The 17,741-nt window shown below is 27.6% G+C and overlaps 1 protein-coding gene across 1 annotated transcript in view; it reads right to left on the reverse strand.

The window, feature by feature from the left end:
* Positions 1–2,758: 2,758 nt before the first annotated feature.
* Positions 2,759–17,741, reverse strand: part of LOC111627100 (gamma-tubulin complex component 3 homolog) — a 56,936-nt gene continuing 41,953 nt past the window's right edge. The window contains exons 6-23 of the mRNA XM_023370655.1: positions 16,918–17,266; positions 16,682–16,800; positions 16,350–16,544; positions 16,140–16,275; positions 15,981–16,075; positions 15,837–15,908; positions 15,573–15,683; positions 15,385–15,490; positions 13,248–13,375; positions 13,105–13,169; positions 12,600–12,735; positions 12,464–12,532; positions 9,970–10,105; positions 9,797–9,885; positions 9,577–9,708; positions 6,353–6,493; positions 6,175–6,294; positions 2,759–5,550 (exon numbers count right to left, since the gene is read on the reverse strand). Coding sequence (XP_023226423.1) covers positions 5,392–5,550; positions 6,175–6,294; positions 6,353–6,493; positions 9,577–9,708; positions 9,797–9,885; positions 9,970–10,105; positions 12,464–12,532; positions 12,600–12,735; positions 13,105–13,169; positions 13,248–13,375; positions 15,385–15,490; positions 15,573–15,683; positions 15,837–15,908; positions 15,981–16,075; positions 16,140–16,275; positions 16,350–16,544; positions 16,682–16,800; positions 16,918–17,266 — 2,358 coding nt within the window. The 3' untranslated portion in view covers positions 2,759–5,391. The remainder of the gene's footprint in view (positions 5,551–6,174; positions 6,295–6,352; positions 6,494–9,576; positions 9,709–9,796; positions 9,886–9,969; positions 10,106–12,463; positions 12,533–12,599; positions 12,736–13,104; positions 13,170–13,247; positions 13,376–15,384; positions 15,491–15,572; positions 15,684–15,836; positions 15,909–15,980; positions 16,076–16,139; positions 16,276–16,349; positions 16,545–16,681; positions 16,801–16,917; positions 17,267–17,741) is intronic.

Consider the following 17,741-nt stretch of genomic DNA (forward strand, 5'->3'; position numbering starts at 1 on the left):
GCATATCATGGTGTGAGAGATACCCAATATCTTAGTAATACTATTATACTACGTTCGCACACAATCCACGATTCGCTTCGATCTCGATTTACATACAATCTGGATTGTGACTGTCGCTAGTCGAACGTCGTGCTGTTCGTACAGGCAGTCCGCTTGAGAACCTGGCTATTACACGCGATCATAAAACTGACGTAACTACGCGGTAAGTCACAAACACCAACAAACAAAATGGAAGTTTTGGTTAGAAATAAATACTTTTTCTTGCTATATATCTAATAATTGACAGATGTCATCGTCTCTCCAGAGGTCTTTTTTATTTCTCTGTTGATAGTCCGGCACGTGTTCCGCAGCCATCTTGTATTTTCTCGCGCGCGTGGGATCTCTCTTATTTCGAGAACTCTCTCCAGTCGATCGCGATTGAACCTCGTTTCATTCGAGATTGAAACGGTCGAGAGCGTTCGCACCACGGAACAGTCTCCGACCTTAGTCACAATCTAGATCGAAATGCTCGGTGCGAACGGGGTATAAGGCTCCCATTCAGTAGCGTAGCGTAGTGGAGGCGGCCCGCCCCGGACGGCAAAATTTCACAATAAATAATAATATTTTGTAAGAATTTGAATCATTTTATTTCATATTTTCGTCCACCTACGATTCGGACCGATTGAAATGCACGGAATAGTGTTACCATCCGGACAGTCTGAGAATCGACTCACCGTCCGTGCGCTACCTGTCAACCTTTTTTTTTTCGCTTGTACGATTTATTCGTATATATATACACCTCCAATATCCAATAGAGCTAGGTCACTTACATTATTCCTACCCAAGTCTCCCTAGTCGCTAACTGTAACTGATTTAGAACCGGCATGCACTGCACACTATTCTTCACTTTACCGGAATTTTTCATTACTTATTCGGTGACGAAACTGAATTTTAGTCTTTTAAATTGATACCTAAATAAGGGGAAACGAAATTTTTCTCCGCCCCGGGCGGCTGACACCCACGCTACGCCACTGCTCCCATTCTCTCAGGCCTGGCTTAACCAAAATGTGCAGTTTTTATATTCGAATTTTGAGTCCACCAGAGGCTGGGTGTAGAAACATTGGTTGTCAGTCAAGGGTTCGCGCCTAACCAAGGGGCATGCCACGTGTGTAACACCTAAATATAAGTCGTCTCGGAACCTCCTCCTTGGCAGACCGGTTTGTTGGTGTTGCCTTGTTTTATCAACCAAACCAAGTACTGTATTGATATCTATTTATTTAAATTAAATTATTGGGTATTATGGATCTACCAATGTATGTAGTTTTTTTACTCTTATTGCCCTGTGGACATTGAGAGGGATGTTTTTTTAGGTAACCCTGCAAAAATAAGAGTTTTATTTTATATATATATCTACAAAAATATTTTGCGTTTAAGATGGCATAATTATGGTAATCCTAAGAGGATATTTCATTATAATCAAAAATTGTTAATTGACTTAGCACATTAATGTTTCAATTATAAGGAAGCCTGACTTATAACAGACTGGCCAATATGGATGAAGGATAGGGACTCTCAGTCTCAACTTATAATTATGAAAGTCTGGACTATATTCAAATGCCATCTCTCAAAATAGTATCTTATATTACCCTGGCCATTGCAAACTTAACATTCAGACAGAACGAAACTTTTAAAACACTTTTATTACACTTTTTAAAATAATGAGAAACATTTTTTTTACATTATTAACATAAAAACACTTCACTGGTGTCCTTTTGATTAAAAAAAAAGTCTGTCAGGAGAAACCTTAGTTTTGACTGGGATATATTTATACACCTACACAACGTGACAACAATCTTCAACAATTTAATAGAGAGGCACTTTAAAACAATGAATGCATTCTTAAGCAATGTAATTGGGTAACAAATGACAGAATCTGTAGAAGTTTTTATAAAGAAATTTAGACAATGAAAACCATTGTCTAGTACTTAAAAAGCACAATAATTATCTTAGAAAATTTTTATAATGGAATGTCAAACTGCATTCATTTTTATCACCTGTTTACATCATTTATGAATTGAATGATATGACACACATTATTGGGTTCCGTTCTTTGTGGTGTTTATACAAAAACATTTGTTGCATCACATTTTTTGATTTGGTTTGATAAGATTTATCCACTATAACAATCGTTAGTGAACCCATTAACATGAGGTATCCACAAAAAATTTTCAGCCACCAAAAATGTTTTAAAATTATTATCTCAATAAATTAATTATCCTCTATCAGCTGCCTTATCTAAAATTATAATCCAATAGTGCAAAACTGTCAAAATAAAAATTTATTTCCAAAATGCTTGTCTAGAAAATACACCCTTGACATAATAAGAAAATACAAGAGCCACATGATCAATGAATTTTTCCAATAAAATGGTGTTAAACCATGATATAAAATTAAACAAAAAGAAAAAGAAATGTCTTAAAATTGACATTCATTTATTTGAATTTATGTAACCCAGCAACTCGTTGGGGAAATAAAATCATTTTATATTAAAACCCAATTAAACAAACAAATAAACAAAAAAGAATCTCTAGTAAGCTGTGAGATCCCTGCAAACTATTATAACCATAGCATACCTATAAGGCATTGATAAAATGAAATTAGCCAGTTTTTAAGTTATCCTTATCCTATTATTATTGTCCCTAATTTTGTCAATCAGTTTATATAATAAAAGAGATAAATGAATTGATTATAATGAGGATAAATCATCCTCATTATCTAGTTGATAAACCTTCCACATCCTTCCATAGGTGAAAAATAAAGATTTTGTTTTTTCTGAATAAGATTTCCTCTATTTGAAAAAGCTGATACAACACCAGCATAATAAGTCCTATTAACATAGTAAGTCCGACATAGATAACAACACAATTAAAATTGAAACCTTCCACATCCTTTATATTTAATTCTAATGCTTGCACATACTTCTATCCATTCAAAATCATATCATTTTTAGAGAGCTGAATTAATTATTCATGAATTCATTCTGTATTCACATAATTTTTAAATATTTCAGCATAAATTGAAATTATAAATAAAGATGTGTAAATATTTAAAGTTAAATTATTATATTTATTTAGATACAAATGGAGAAACCTCAGTATCTAAATGAAATAATGTATTAACTTCTTGATGTCATTTATAAGATGTAAATGTTTAATTTTAAATTTAAAGCTAAATATTATATCACATTGTTTCCTCTAGTTGTCTGTTTAAGCACTTTTCTGCAAGTATCTAAAAGTATTAGCTGCAATTCACAAGTTTCAAATTCTGTAAGAACTTGGCTTGAATTCATGAATAATAATTAATAACTTAACCCTTAAAAAATGTTCTCCTTTAAAAATGATTAAATGAGTGTTAACTTTTATTTTGGTATTAATAAAATGATTAGTTATAAACAGTATTTTCTATCTTATATGCTGTCATAAATATTACTAAAAAACCAATTAAAACTTTTAATTGGCTTTAAGTATATAGCAAGTAATTACTCATTTATTATTTTTAGGAATAGTTTTCATAAATTGTTACAGAATATTATATTTAAATTTATATTTTAACAATAGAAAATTTGCAACTTAAAATTTGGTCACAACTGATTAGGTGCTGACTACAATTACTTTTTGTTATATAAGAACAATTTCAACTGCTAAATTCTTTATAGAATGTAAATAATTCAATGAAAGATTAGAAAAATCCATAAAAATTGCCATTGTAGTAGTATAATCTCAATGAATAGGTAAAAATGTTCAGTCAAGCTATTTTAAGAAATGTTTTCAGTCAGAACTTACCCATTTCAGCTTCCAGCATAAAAATAATAATAGAATGAACTTGAATAATTTACTGTAGCAAAGATTTTTTAATAATCAATTTTTAAAGAATCTTTGGCTAATTATCTAAATTCATTCTATTCCTGTTATTTATATTCTTTCTGTATGCTGATGATAATCAGGTAACAACCAAAAACATTTCTTAAAATAAATACATTTTTGACCACTTTAATTAGACTTTCTACTTATTGATATCATACAAAAAAAGAAAGGGTGCAACTTAATCTACATATAACAAATGTTCAGCACATAAATATCTATATTTTTTTTAACTTTTTCATTCTAGAATCAATGTTTCTTAGATAAATACAGATGACAGAGAACAGTTTTCCATTCAATAATAATTTTTAATCCATATGAGACTGAATCCAGAAAAATAGCATGAATGCAGTTTGAAAAATTTTGTAAATTTGAAAGAAATTTCTGCATATTTAACTTATATACATCATGTATTAAATTGTTTTATCCTAAAAGTATATTTCATTCCATTATAATTTCATACTACATATAAGTATATAAATTATTATATTTGCCACTTTCAAGAATGTACATTAAGCTCTGATAACTACAGACATAATGGAAAAATTCTTGTATAATTAAAAAATTATGCAACATTTCAATTGTGGTTTAATACAGATTCTGATTATGGAAGATTTTCAAATGAGGTGCATTATCTTTTTGTTACATTTTTTATGTAATTATATTATATTTACAAATGGCAGTTTTAAAACGTGAGTACTTGAAAATCATTGGTACAACTGCCAGAATTGAACTTTATAGTCAAGATTTCAATTATATAGTGTACAAGACAATATACCTAATGACCACATCAATATAATTTTTGTAGTGATATTTGTTTTATATGTACGAAAGAAGTTTTTGATAAGATCAGACTCTTAAGTATTAAATTTGATTAAAACTTAAAAAAACTTTTCCCAAATAAATAAATACTGGTTATATACCATCTTACTATGTGGCATTTTTAGACTTTTATAAGTATGAAAATTCAAAACAAAATTCACATAGAGCAACACATTTGTATCATGTATAGAAAATGTTTTAAATAATATTCTATATTCTATGAATAAAACTTGGAAGTTTTTTCTATACTTACAACTCAACAGTTTTAAAATCTTAAAAAATGTACACAAATTTGAATAGAGGTACATCAAGATGTATTTCTAGTTATATACAATTTGTTAATGTTCAACAATAAATATAGTTAACAATAACTAAACATCAACTATGAATGCAAATCTCTTCTGATATACATTATTGATCAATGTTATGTTTCTAATTATAGTATTATATTTGCAATTACTGTGATCAAAACTAAGTAGAAGCATATTAAACAATAATGAATCCCTGTTACATATTTATAAAATTCAAACTTCAAATATAACATTCCTCTAATATGTGGAAGACACTTAAGTTTCTACTTAAGGCAATAAAAAGCCCTAGAAAAAAGACAACTTTCAACGTTACAAAACTTGGCACTAAGTAAATATTACCGAGAATAAACTTATTATCTCTATTTCAGAGATCGACGGCGATGCTGATACGTCAGTGAGGTATGCAGTCTAGTGTTGCGACTCTTGTAGTGCTCATTGAAATCCAAACGGAAACTGAGGAATCGCAGATTTGGATCTGTATGGTCAGTCAACATTAATAAGAATTTCTGTACCATATCCTAAAAAAATATTTTACTTATTATGACAAATTTCACAAAGTTCTATTTATTAGAATTTCACTATGCAGTAACTTACAGTTATTTTTATTTCATTATTATAAACTTTAATAAAATGCTATTTTAATAATTTTCATAATCACTTTATTAATTATAAAAATTTCAAAATACATTTATTTTAACATAATTACACAGTAAATAATGCTTCTTATATAAGGTAATTACAAAACAAAAAATAAGTTTTTACAATAAGTTTAACATTTATTAATTAATTAGATTAGAAAATTTAAACTAATGAGAACAGCAACATCTAGCACATCTTATTTAATTTATTCATTACTTCAATAAGCAAATGCATTTAAAATATTTTATTTTAAATTTAGATTGTTTTAAATTGATTTTATCTCACTAACACCATAAAGCAACAATAACTCATACAAAAATTTAAATAAAACTTAAACTGGCAAATATCAGTTCATTAAGAATGTCTATTTTAATCAGTATTCATTATGAAATAAGGTTTTACCAATCTAATATCACAAGTTAATGAAGTAATAAACTAAAACAAAGTTATGTGAAAACAAAAATTAAAAAAAATTAAGCTATTTGTTTTTGTTAAATACTTACTTCATAGGAACGTTCGAGAAGTCGTAATTGTGCCTTTACTGTAGGAATGGCATTTTGAATAAACTGATTTTTAGAATCTTCGTAAGCAGCGGTTCTTGCTTCAGATGTTCCCCATTTTCCCTAGAATTTATTTATTTATAAATATGTGTATTAATCCTACAATTTTTTTCCTATTTACCTTTTCTGTATCAGAAACTATCATTGCTTCTTGATGATATATTTCTTCGACAATGTCATTTGCCTGCTGCCAAAATTTTTCTTGAATATTTTGAAACTGAATTATCAAATCATAAATGGCTCGTAGCTGAGTTAACAAATCCTAAAATTTATGATATAATTAATATATAATTTATTGAAACATGAAAAAATTTATCTGAAGTATTTTAAACAAAATCTCTGCATATCGAAAATCTTATTCATATATGAATTATTATTTAATATACAAAATCTACAAAGTTAGTTGCATTTAATAAAAGTAAATGCAATTTCATGTGTTTAAGACCTCAAAAATTGTCATATGTAAGTAGTAAATTTGAGCGATTTTGATTTGTAATTTCCTTATGCATAATTCTCTATCATCTGTATCAATTATAAAGGAATTAAGTATATAAAAAGCAATTTTTCAATCTTTCTTAACTACATTAAAACAGATGAAATGAATTATTTAAAAAAAAATTTGAGAGAGAGAGTTTTACAATAAGTTTAACATTTATTAAATTGATTAACATTATGTAAATAAATACTTATAAAAAAGTTTAGAAATAGGTTATTTTAAAGCAAATATTAAATGTTATTAACACTTTAATATTCCAGAAATATTGATTATAGAATAATAATTTCCAACACAATATCAAATATGTAATCTATGAAAAAAAATCAACAGATTAAAAATGTCATGAAGTCATTTAATTACATATTTATAAATAAAGTATTAAATACATTTATTTTCAATTCTATTGATTAAAATATAATTAAAAAAAAGAAAAAAATACTATAAATTTTCATTTAAATAATGTTTAATAAAATGCTAAAGTCTAAAATATTTTAAAGTATAAAATTTAAAAGACAATAAAATATAAAATATAAGAACACAAATTTAAAGTTGTATTATAAATAAGACAGAGAGAACTGACAAGAGTTCTTGCACAAGTTTCTCATCACTTATCACATACAAAGTTAAAACTGTGTATCTGTTATAAGACTGAAAAAACCTTTTTATGCTATTAATTGTTATAAAAAGAGAAAAGGTTTTTTTTTTTTAAATGTAGGACTGAGTTTTTAAAGAAATTGTAAATGCCAATAACAAGTAAAATTTTCATTAAGTCCAACCCCACTCAAGATATGACATGATTACTCTACATCCTAATTAGGGTTTGGGAAGTCTTGACATTCTCAAAAAGTCCCGGGACATGAGACAACCCACGATCAAAATCCCGGGACGTCCCAGGACTTTGAATAAAATTATTCCCTTTTCACTTTTTTTTTATTTTAAGATCAGTATAAACTTTTCTAAGCACTTACATTATGTAGTTGTAGATAATTTAATGTTCAGAATGGAATAATTTCATTTTTCACAATATGACTTCTCAGAATAAAATTAGAATAGAGTTCATTTTTGGAGAGATGTATCAATAAAAAAGCAATTTTAGTAAAAATCAACATTTATTGAACATAAAATCAAATCCTAACATTTATAACGTTAATAAAGTCTAAACAGTTCGTATGTTTAATTCTTATAATCATAGATTCATTTTTTGGCAGTGAAATCTTAAAATTATAAAACCAACTTAGTAATCATACTAATCATCACCTAGTTTCTATTCATTAGTCATATAAATAATATAATGAACTAGCAATTAGACATCTTTTCTGATTTAATAAAATAGGCATTTAAAAACATCAGAGCATTTACAGTTTGTCCGACAATCTGTTTCTGATTTTTGTAATAATGCCTCTGGACAAGGAGAACACACACTCGTTTTCAACAGATGTCAGTTTTATTGTGTTTAAAGCTTTATAAAGTAGTTTCAAACTTTCAGTACGTTTTCCGGTTTCTTCAAGTAACTGGAACTCGTTTTTTAATGCTGCTCTTGATCTTTTTGCAAAAATTTCGGATATATTTTCTTCGATTTTTTGATTGCCTGTTCCATTTGACTTTGAAACAACTCATCGGGTTCGTTGTGTACTGTAGAGCTACTGGTACTGGGTTCGGCGTCCATTATTTCCAAATCTTGCATTTGGATACGAGGGATATTTTCAAAAAGTCTGTAATGCAGATCTTCTGCAAAAGCAATAAGTGCAGTTTTATTCAAATTCGAAGTAAAAAAATCTGTATCTTGCGACTGAGCTGTGGTGGCCAGTGTGCAAATATTTTAACAAACATTTAACAGAATAAGGTTAAAAGTCACATGGCCTTGTAAATTATCCCCACCTCCGTTGTTTATTTGTAAACAGGAGGGAGAACAAAGGAAGCATTGCTTGGCTAACCTTTTGAAAATAAAATTTTGATAAGTGTGTCTCGAGTCTTGACCCGAATGTCTTGGGACCTGAGACAATTAAATTTAGAAAAAGTCTCAGGACTTCGAGACACAAGACGTCCCGGGACGCAAACCCTGATTCTAATCTAAACCACCAAAATTTAACTTAGAATCAATGTGCCATATACAAAAATAATTGTCAAGTTTCTAAACTTTTGATTCATCCACGTCCTGAGATAAAATGCAAAATAGGCACCAACACATACACAATGTTGTAACAGGTTTATTTTTACATTTTTGGGCTTGAGTGTCAAAATGTTGAGAAATGAAAAAAACCAGAGGAGTCAAAATATGACCAGTGACCATACTTTCTTACATTATATTCTATAACAAACAAGAAGTAAAAATTTGTAATCTGATCATTCAAAAGCAATAAAGCTTTAACATTCTTGAGTCTCCAAAAAAATAAAAATAAAAAAACCAGATATATTTAAATAAAACTCAAATAAAATGCTTATAATTTTGTTACAAAAAAGGTAAAATATAAAAGTTTAAATTACAATTAAAATATTTTTGAATTAATAATAATAATAATGATTTAAGAATCAACAATTATTATTCTTGTAACCTTATTTTGAACATAGATAGCAATTATTTTTTAAACAAGCATCATTCTATAAAATATTTTTCAGGTGAAATAATTTTAATACAAATAAAACATTTTTTTCAAAAGTTACTATTTGTGATTTAATTGAGGAATGCAAAATATAATCCATAATGTTTTATAAAATTCAAAACATTCTGAAATTCAATTCAAAATTTAATTTCAATTCGTTCAAAATAAATCAATGCTTCTATTATTCAGAATAATTGTGTTGTAAGTAAATTATTTAATAAAATTTTTCAAAATTTACAAATTGCATACTTTTGATTCTTCATCTAATAATGCTCTAGTTAAGAGAGAGTCTAAAAATTCTTCATGTGCAGCAATTACTTGATCTAAATCTTGGGCTTCTTGCACTTTATGAAGTAATTCAGCCCAAGAACACTCCATCACCTAAAAAAGTAATAAATAATAAATTTTAACTGATTAATTAGAATTAAATGTGAAAGATATGCATTTTTCTTATAAAGAAATGTTTTACCTCAAATGCAATATAATAATGCATCTGTTGAATAAAATGAATCATTTCACACAGTATTATATGACAATGATGCAAAACTGGTCCCAATTCTGAAAATAAAAAGTATTTTAAACATAACCTTTGCTCTTTTCTTTATAAACATGCACATCATTACTGTGAATATCTTCACTTGCCAGAAATTCTCTTCACAAGTCTTATATGAGTGGTCCGAACCTTCCACATGCTTGATAACACATATTCCATACGTTTGGCTCTCCAAAGAGAATTAAATAATCGTAAGTATGCTATCATGCATTGTGGTGCAAAAACCTAAAACAAACAATTTTTTAAATTAATTGTTTTATTCTTGTAAACATACAAAAGACTACAATGCAAACCATCTTACAAAAAGTAAATAATTTAGATCCTAGTATAAGGTTTCAAATGGAAGTTGAGAAACTTAATAATAATAATAATTTCTTAATTAAAAAACATGTTAAACTCTGCCAGATCCCAATAATGTTAAATTACAAATCAACAATACCAAAATATATAAGTAAACACATTTAAAATGGAAATACAGAAAAATCTATAACAGAACTTCAAAACCTTATGACAAAAATAAAGGATACAAGATTTACAAATAGGCAAAAAAGTAAATAAATAAAAGAAATTTATATAGAAACAATTTTTGGGAAAATTAAAAATATATTAAGACCGTACAACATAATCTTAGTTGTTTGTTTGTTAAGTTATGGCAATGCAACACTTGGTGATGTATCCTGGGAGGTCTTTTAAGGGAAACTGGCCCCTATTTAGGCATTACAGACATTGAGAAAACCTGGAAAACTCCACATGGCCAACCCGTCCGAGCGAGGTGTGAACCCACGACCGAACTCCCAATGTTCAGGGTACGAAGACCACTTGGCCACTGGTGGGCCCTATAATCTTAATTAATGTATTTTCTCACCACACCGAGTTGTATATACTTCAAGTAAACAACTATCTACAATTAACCAGTAACCGGCGCAAAATTCTTTAAAATCGGCAAACGTTTTCGATTCCCCTCCTGAGATCTTCTTCAGGCTTACATTTTATACCTTTTATTATAACTGGATTCTTTAATAAACCATATTTTTTAAAAAACATTCGAATTAAAGAATCCAGTTATAACAAAAGGTATAAAAAGTAAGCCCGAAGAAGATCCCAGGAGGGGAATCGAAAACGTTCACCGATTTTAAAGAATTTCGCGCCGGTTACTGGTTAATTGTAGAGAGTTGTTTATTTGACCTATAATCTTAGTACCAGATCACCAAAATACTTTAACAATAGTAATAAAACAATCAGAGCATATTAGATAAAGCAGCTGTAGTATATAAATTTGAATGTAGTTGCAGAAGTCCAAACACATACATAGGTGAAACAACTCAAAAATTAAGAATTAGCAAACGTACATACCATCAAATATAATAATTCTGATGATGTCAGATATTGTAATTCAAATAATTGTAAAGTTAATTTAAATACTCTTAAAATATTGCAAAAGGAACAAAATGCTTATAAAAAAGGCAACTTTAAGAGCACTTTTATATTAAAAAAACAAATAACAGAATAAATGATTTATATATATGACAAACTGAATTAAAATAGTCATGTAGTAGTAAAAAATTAGTGAATTTACTTAATCAATAAAAAATAACCAATAGTGGCTAGCTGAATCTGAAAGTAGTTTAATTAATAATAATATATAAAAGTGTGTAAAAATTTTTGGTAAAATTTAAGTTAATAATATTGTAATAATTATATACACAATTATTATGCTAGTGATACCTGTTGGCAGCATTATCAATTAAAAGAAACTGAATGGGATGTGAAATATTGCCAAATTTATAAAAGAAATAATATGGAAGAAAAATCTATGCAAGTTGAAAATTAAGAAAGAACTGAAGATTCCTTTCTTGTAACTGATGCCAACATTGCATAATGTTGTAAAGTATCATTACAATGTCTAGTATGTTTGTTGAACTATTTGATATTATTGTGATGTTAAAGGTATTAAAATGAAAATCAACATTAAGTACTGTTACTGTGTTTAATAGTTTTTAGAATACTTTTATTATTATCGTAATGTAAAATATCATTTTATATGGCAGCTGCAATTTATTTATATTTTAAATTTTACTTTTTACAAATCAATATTTTAAACTGTGAAATGGATATTGTATAGTTCAAAATAGAATATGTAATCCAGCTAAAGAGGGCAAAAATATCACTGAAATGCATTCTGGATCACTAAGTGTTAATTAAAAAAATAAAAATGTGTAAGATTTGTCTAAAAATTGTAACAGCAATGCAAATATGCTTGTATAATTACTTAGTAGATTACAGACAGAAAGCTCATAATTCACTAATTAGTATCTACTTGGAATTATGAAGCATATTAATGTTGATTTATTTTTCATATTTGTAATTAGGATGATATTTTTTATTGTTTCATCTCATTAAAAAAAAAGCAATCTAAGTAAATTTGAAAGTTACAGCAACTTTATAATTGTTAAGTTTAGCTTAGTTTACATTCTAAATTTAACTCTAAAATTACAAAAAACTAGTTCAATTATACAGTAATAATTTAATTTACATACATATATTAGTCAGTTTACATATAGTTAAGCCAATCATAAAACTTACTGTTCCAATTGGACCATCTACATGGTAATCCAAACTGAAAACATCCCATCCAGTATCTCCAGCTGAAACCTGATTTTAAATGTTTTATTTTAGCCTTATTCTCAGTATGAAATTCATAAGCTTAATAAAACAATACCTCTAATAATCTGACATCTAATCGCTGAAGAATGTCAATGTTATCAAACTGTGCATTTGTTGCTCGTATGGCACTTTCTAATATTCCAGACAAATTATGTAAATATAACATATTGGCAGGTTTGGCCAGTTCTATTCTGTACATATAAAAAAATTCATTATGTAATATAGTTATTTTTCTGATTTTCTAATGAGTGATTCTTTGATTAATAATTTAGTTTAATAAATTAATATTTTAATTTTATTATGTATTATATTTCTACGTAATAAAAAAAATAAAAATGAAATTTAAATTTTCTTATTGAATACTGATGCTAAAAAATAGAAATTAAAATTACATATAATTAAATATAACACAAATCATATATACTCAACGATATATTATGTGATTAATTAGAATCAGAACATAATTTTTTAAACAAACGGATTAATATCAATTAATTGATAAATACAAAATAATTTATACACAATACATTAATATTGTTTTTAAAAAAATAAAAATTTACTCTAATAAATCCATCAAATGTCGAATGAAATCTCCTTGACCAAGCAGCAAATATTTTCTCATGGCCTGAAATAAATTTTTATTTTTTTAAATGTTTAACTAATCATGTTAAAGTGTTATGCTACTATAAAAACCATTCCTTACTTGCAAATGATCCAAAAATTTATATTTTTCATGTAAAACAGATAATACATGATGACTAGTTGTTCTGTAACTTGTTTCTAATAGTTTTTGGAACTCTCCATCATTATCTTGACTGAAGACAGATTCAACTAGACAAATGATTATTGATTTTATAAATATACTACTTAAGATTTTATCAAATTACTAAACACTATGTACACAAAAACAAACACTATGTACAATGTATATGAATATATGAAATAAATATATTAAATGCCTTACAATGAAAATTCATTCATGTTATTGTCTAAGTTATCTGATTTGTTATAAACGATACTAACAAACTAACAAAAGATTCAAGAACAATTTAGATATAGTTGAACTCGGTTATAACAAACATGAATATAATGAGTTCAGTTATAATGAACAAAATACCATAACAATTTTAATTTACACCTATCTCCATACATTTTCTCAGGGATATAACGAGTGTACACTGTGGATATACTGAGCAAATTTTCAGTAGCTACACAAACACACAAACATTCTTTTAATTGTTCAAGTAGTAACAAATACAATACCCCACGTTTCTTCATGCAGCGAGAGTGTAGCGAATTGACATCACGAGCAGTGTTGGCCAATTAGAAACCAGTTTCAGTGTGTTTGCTGTAAAGCGCTTCTCAAGCACTGCATAAAGAAATGCGAGGATACTGAATTCTTGGAAGAGATAAAACTAAAAGGATTACCTAGTTTTATGACCTGCATGGATTACATGCCTATTTATCACTTAGTATTTATATTTTACTTATTGTTTTCATATTGTAATTTATTATTTAGGGCATTTAATTGTGTTATTTTTGCCTTAAATTATGTGTAATTGCTGTTGAAGTTTATTGAAATGGCTATTGTTTAGGGTCTAGGAATGGCTTAATTCACTTTTCATTATTTCTAATGGGGAAAATTGATTTGGACTTTGAACAACCTCCTCAAATGAATTAAATTTAAACTATGAGGCATCACTGTAAATGAAACTAACTCAAATATGCAATTCAATCCACAGCATCAAAATTAAATTTTAATCTACAAGAAAAACCTCATACAACCTTGAGGTTAAATTTATGATTTAATCTATAAGTTAAAATTTGTAGAACTGTCCAAAACTATGTATTGTACAAAATACATTAAAAGGTCAAACTGCAACAGTCTGGCAAGCTTGGGACAAAAACAAGAGTTGGAATAATGGATTTTTTGAACCAGCAAAGCTTAGGACAAAAAATAGCAATATGATAATATCTCTACCACAGCAGCATAAACTACTATAAGCAAGCTATGGCAGAGTAATGATATGGTCTGCTGGTGGTGCCACAGCTGCAACATTAGCAATTTGCAAATAGTAATCCAATATATGGATAATTTGAGGTGGCATTAGATATTTTTTAACTCTGAGAAAGCATTGATAATTTTGGATATTTTTAGAAAACCTGCTAAATTGTTTCAGTGTAAACATTTAAAAATCACAAATTGGCTACTTTTCATATGATTAGAAAATTAAAAATACAAAAAGTAGAATTGTAACCTGTGATAACAATACAGACCTCAGCAGATGTTGGTTTTTCACTTTTTTTTTATTTTAAGATCAGTATAAGCTTTTCTAAGCACTTACATTATGTAGTTGTAGATAATTTAATGTTCAGAATGGAATAATTTCATTTTTCACAATAGCAGCATTGCATACCTGCTACTTGGCCAGCTGTTCAAACTAAAGACCACCAAATTCAAATTATTGTCCAAAGATGTTAGACTAGATTAGTGAGGTTCAACATGTAGTTAGTTGCCAATCTTTTCAGAAGTATAAAAATGATTAATTCCATATTAAATATTTTAGAAATTAAAATATAAAGTTCAATTTCAAAAGGGCAAAAACATAATTTCTATTTTTTTGAAGTGAAATATAGTTGACTATAACATTTATTAAACACAAGTTATTATTAAATCAAGAACTTTTCAAATATAAATATATAGATTAATACAATCCTTTGAACACAATAGATATGTATTTTTATGCAATTAAATCTTGTATTTGTTCTGATATAGCATTTGCATCATTATCAACAGAATACAGCATTAAAATACAACAACAACAACAACAACAAAATACCATTGTTAGCATCCATGGAACTTTTAATTACTTCTCTTCCTTTAACTGTTGTGTGATCATTACAAACTTGTCTAAGAAAATTTATAGCTTTTCCAGTTGACATTATCTGAAATATTTTTTATTTAAAATAAAATTATAATTTAAATTTGAAAAATTACAATAGGTGTATAAAAATTAATATTAAACACCTTTCTTGCTTGTTCCATAGTGAAAAATGCTGGAACCATTCCTTTGCGCAAGCTATACTTTTCTTGCCACAAAATGCTATCTGGAACTGAAGCATTTGCTGCTACAAAAAACTTTTAAAGATATTTCATAATTAGCAATATTAGTCTCAAATTCAAATATGAACTTTGACAGATAAAATTAAATAAAATATTGGAATGTGTAAATGATGCATCCCAAAATTTCATAATTTTAAAATGAATTAGTAATATTTTTATTTGACTGACCTCTCCATAAGTATCTTCTAATTCACCACAAAAAATCCAACAACTAAGCATTCGATAAATAGGCTGAACAACCTAATATTTAAAATAATATTTTAAAAGTTGAGTTAAAGCTAAACTAATAATTTTAAATATAAAATTTCTTGCCATTGTTAATATGTGCTTGATTAAATCCCTAATATCAGGATCTCCATGCTGTAAAAATGAATACACAGCAGATGCCAATGCACCACCCTTCTGACCTAATACATTTAAACAACAAATTATAACAAGTAAAATGTTAATTTTCGTCAAAATTTATTTTACCTTTGCAAGCATCAACTAATGAAGCCAGTATTTTCATGCGAACAAAAGGATCTAATAACCAAACTGAAAGTCTGTGTAATGTTAGATTACATTTTGGTATTCTTCCAGATACATTTCCATTTATTTCTTGTTGTAACTAATAAATTATGTTTAAATTATCAATAAAGATCAGTTACAATTTGAAGTTTTTGGTGTGGAATTTCAATTTACCTGAGATTCTAAAACAGCAAGTAGTCGATAATATTCTGTTAATTCTTCTTGGAGAGCTGCAATAAAACTCTGACCAACAAGACCAAGTGTTCTATCATTGCTATGATCATCACAGAATTTATGAATTTTAGTATAAAACCATCCTATTTCGGTCAGTCTTAGTACTAAATGTCTCTGCGGTTTAGGCATGGAAACCTAAAGAAATAATTATAAATTTAACACTTATTTTTCACTTTCAAATTAGATCATCATACTTTATTAAATCTATTACTTATGCATCTCGATAAAAAAATTATTTATTGGTTTAGTCTCTATACAAATATTAAATTTACCTTTAAATCAACATGGCAATTATTTTTGGATCCTTCCCATTGTATGTAATTTCCTTTAATGCCTTGAAATGCATAAAGTACTTCACGTAGTAGTTCTTGTTCGGGTATCTCAAGACTTGCTTTTTATGTAAAAATTCAAATAAAATATTTTTTTCTAAACAAAAGCAACTTTGTAATATCTAATCACAGAGTATTCAAATATCTAATATTTTAAGATTCAAATAATAACAACTCACTTTGATCAGATTCTCTTGATTTTTGTTTAGGACTAGATAAAGATTTTCTTCTTGCTGTTAAAACATTAGATGTATTAGAAGTAATCTGCTGGTCTTTGTTTGAAAACATAGCAGCAACTTTGGCAACTCTGCTTCCATAGATTTTTGTAGAATATGGAACAGGATCTTCTATACTGCCATTAGTTACTTTTCCTTCACCATCCTTGCTGTATAAAGGAATGCTACTACTGACAGCATGAATAGTTGATACTGTGCCATTTGAGGAAACAGGTTTATTAGGAAAATCTCTACTATTAATTGATAATGGAGTAGATGTAATTAGTTTTGAGAAACTATTGAAGAGAGGAGCCTGGAAGAGAAATTTATACAAAATTTTCTCATTTCTTATGATATTAGAAATAGTAACTTTTAAAAAGTTTGTGTAAATAATGACTATCAGGATGTACATAATATTTGTAATTTTTTGTCAAATATATAAATTCTTTTTATTTATATGCCCTTACTGTTTTACATTTCTGTGTATATACTATCTACTTGGACCTTGTTTATTAATAGGACTATTATATTGGTATAGTTTCTGGTTAGCAAAGAAAGGTGAAAATAAAGATATTTTGTTTTGGCTTTTGACTAAGATCTCCTCTCTTTGCTAATCAGAAACTAGACCAGTATAATAGTCCTATTAATAAACAAGGTCCAAGTAGATAGTATATACACAGAAATATACATATTCTTTAAATTTCCATATTTTCACACATATTTCCAAGAAATATTTTTAGGGAGAATATTAGAGTACAGTAGAACCTCGAAAACTCGGCCTAATGTGG

The sequence above is a fragment of the Centruroides sculpturatus genome, unplaced genomic scaffold (genome assembly GCF_000671375.1).
Source record: "Centruroides sculpturatus isolate CEXI.00-Female unplaced genomic scaffold, Cexi_2.0 scaffold334, whole genome shotgun sequence".
Taxonomy (NCBI): Eukaryota; Metazoa; Arthropoda; class Arachnida; order Scorpiones; family Buthidae; genus Centruroides; species Centruroides sculpturatus.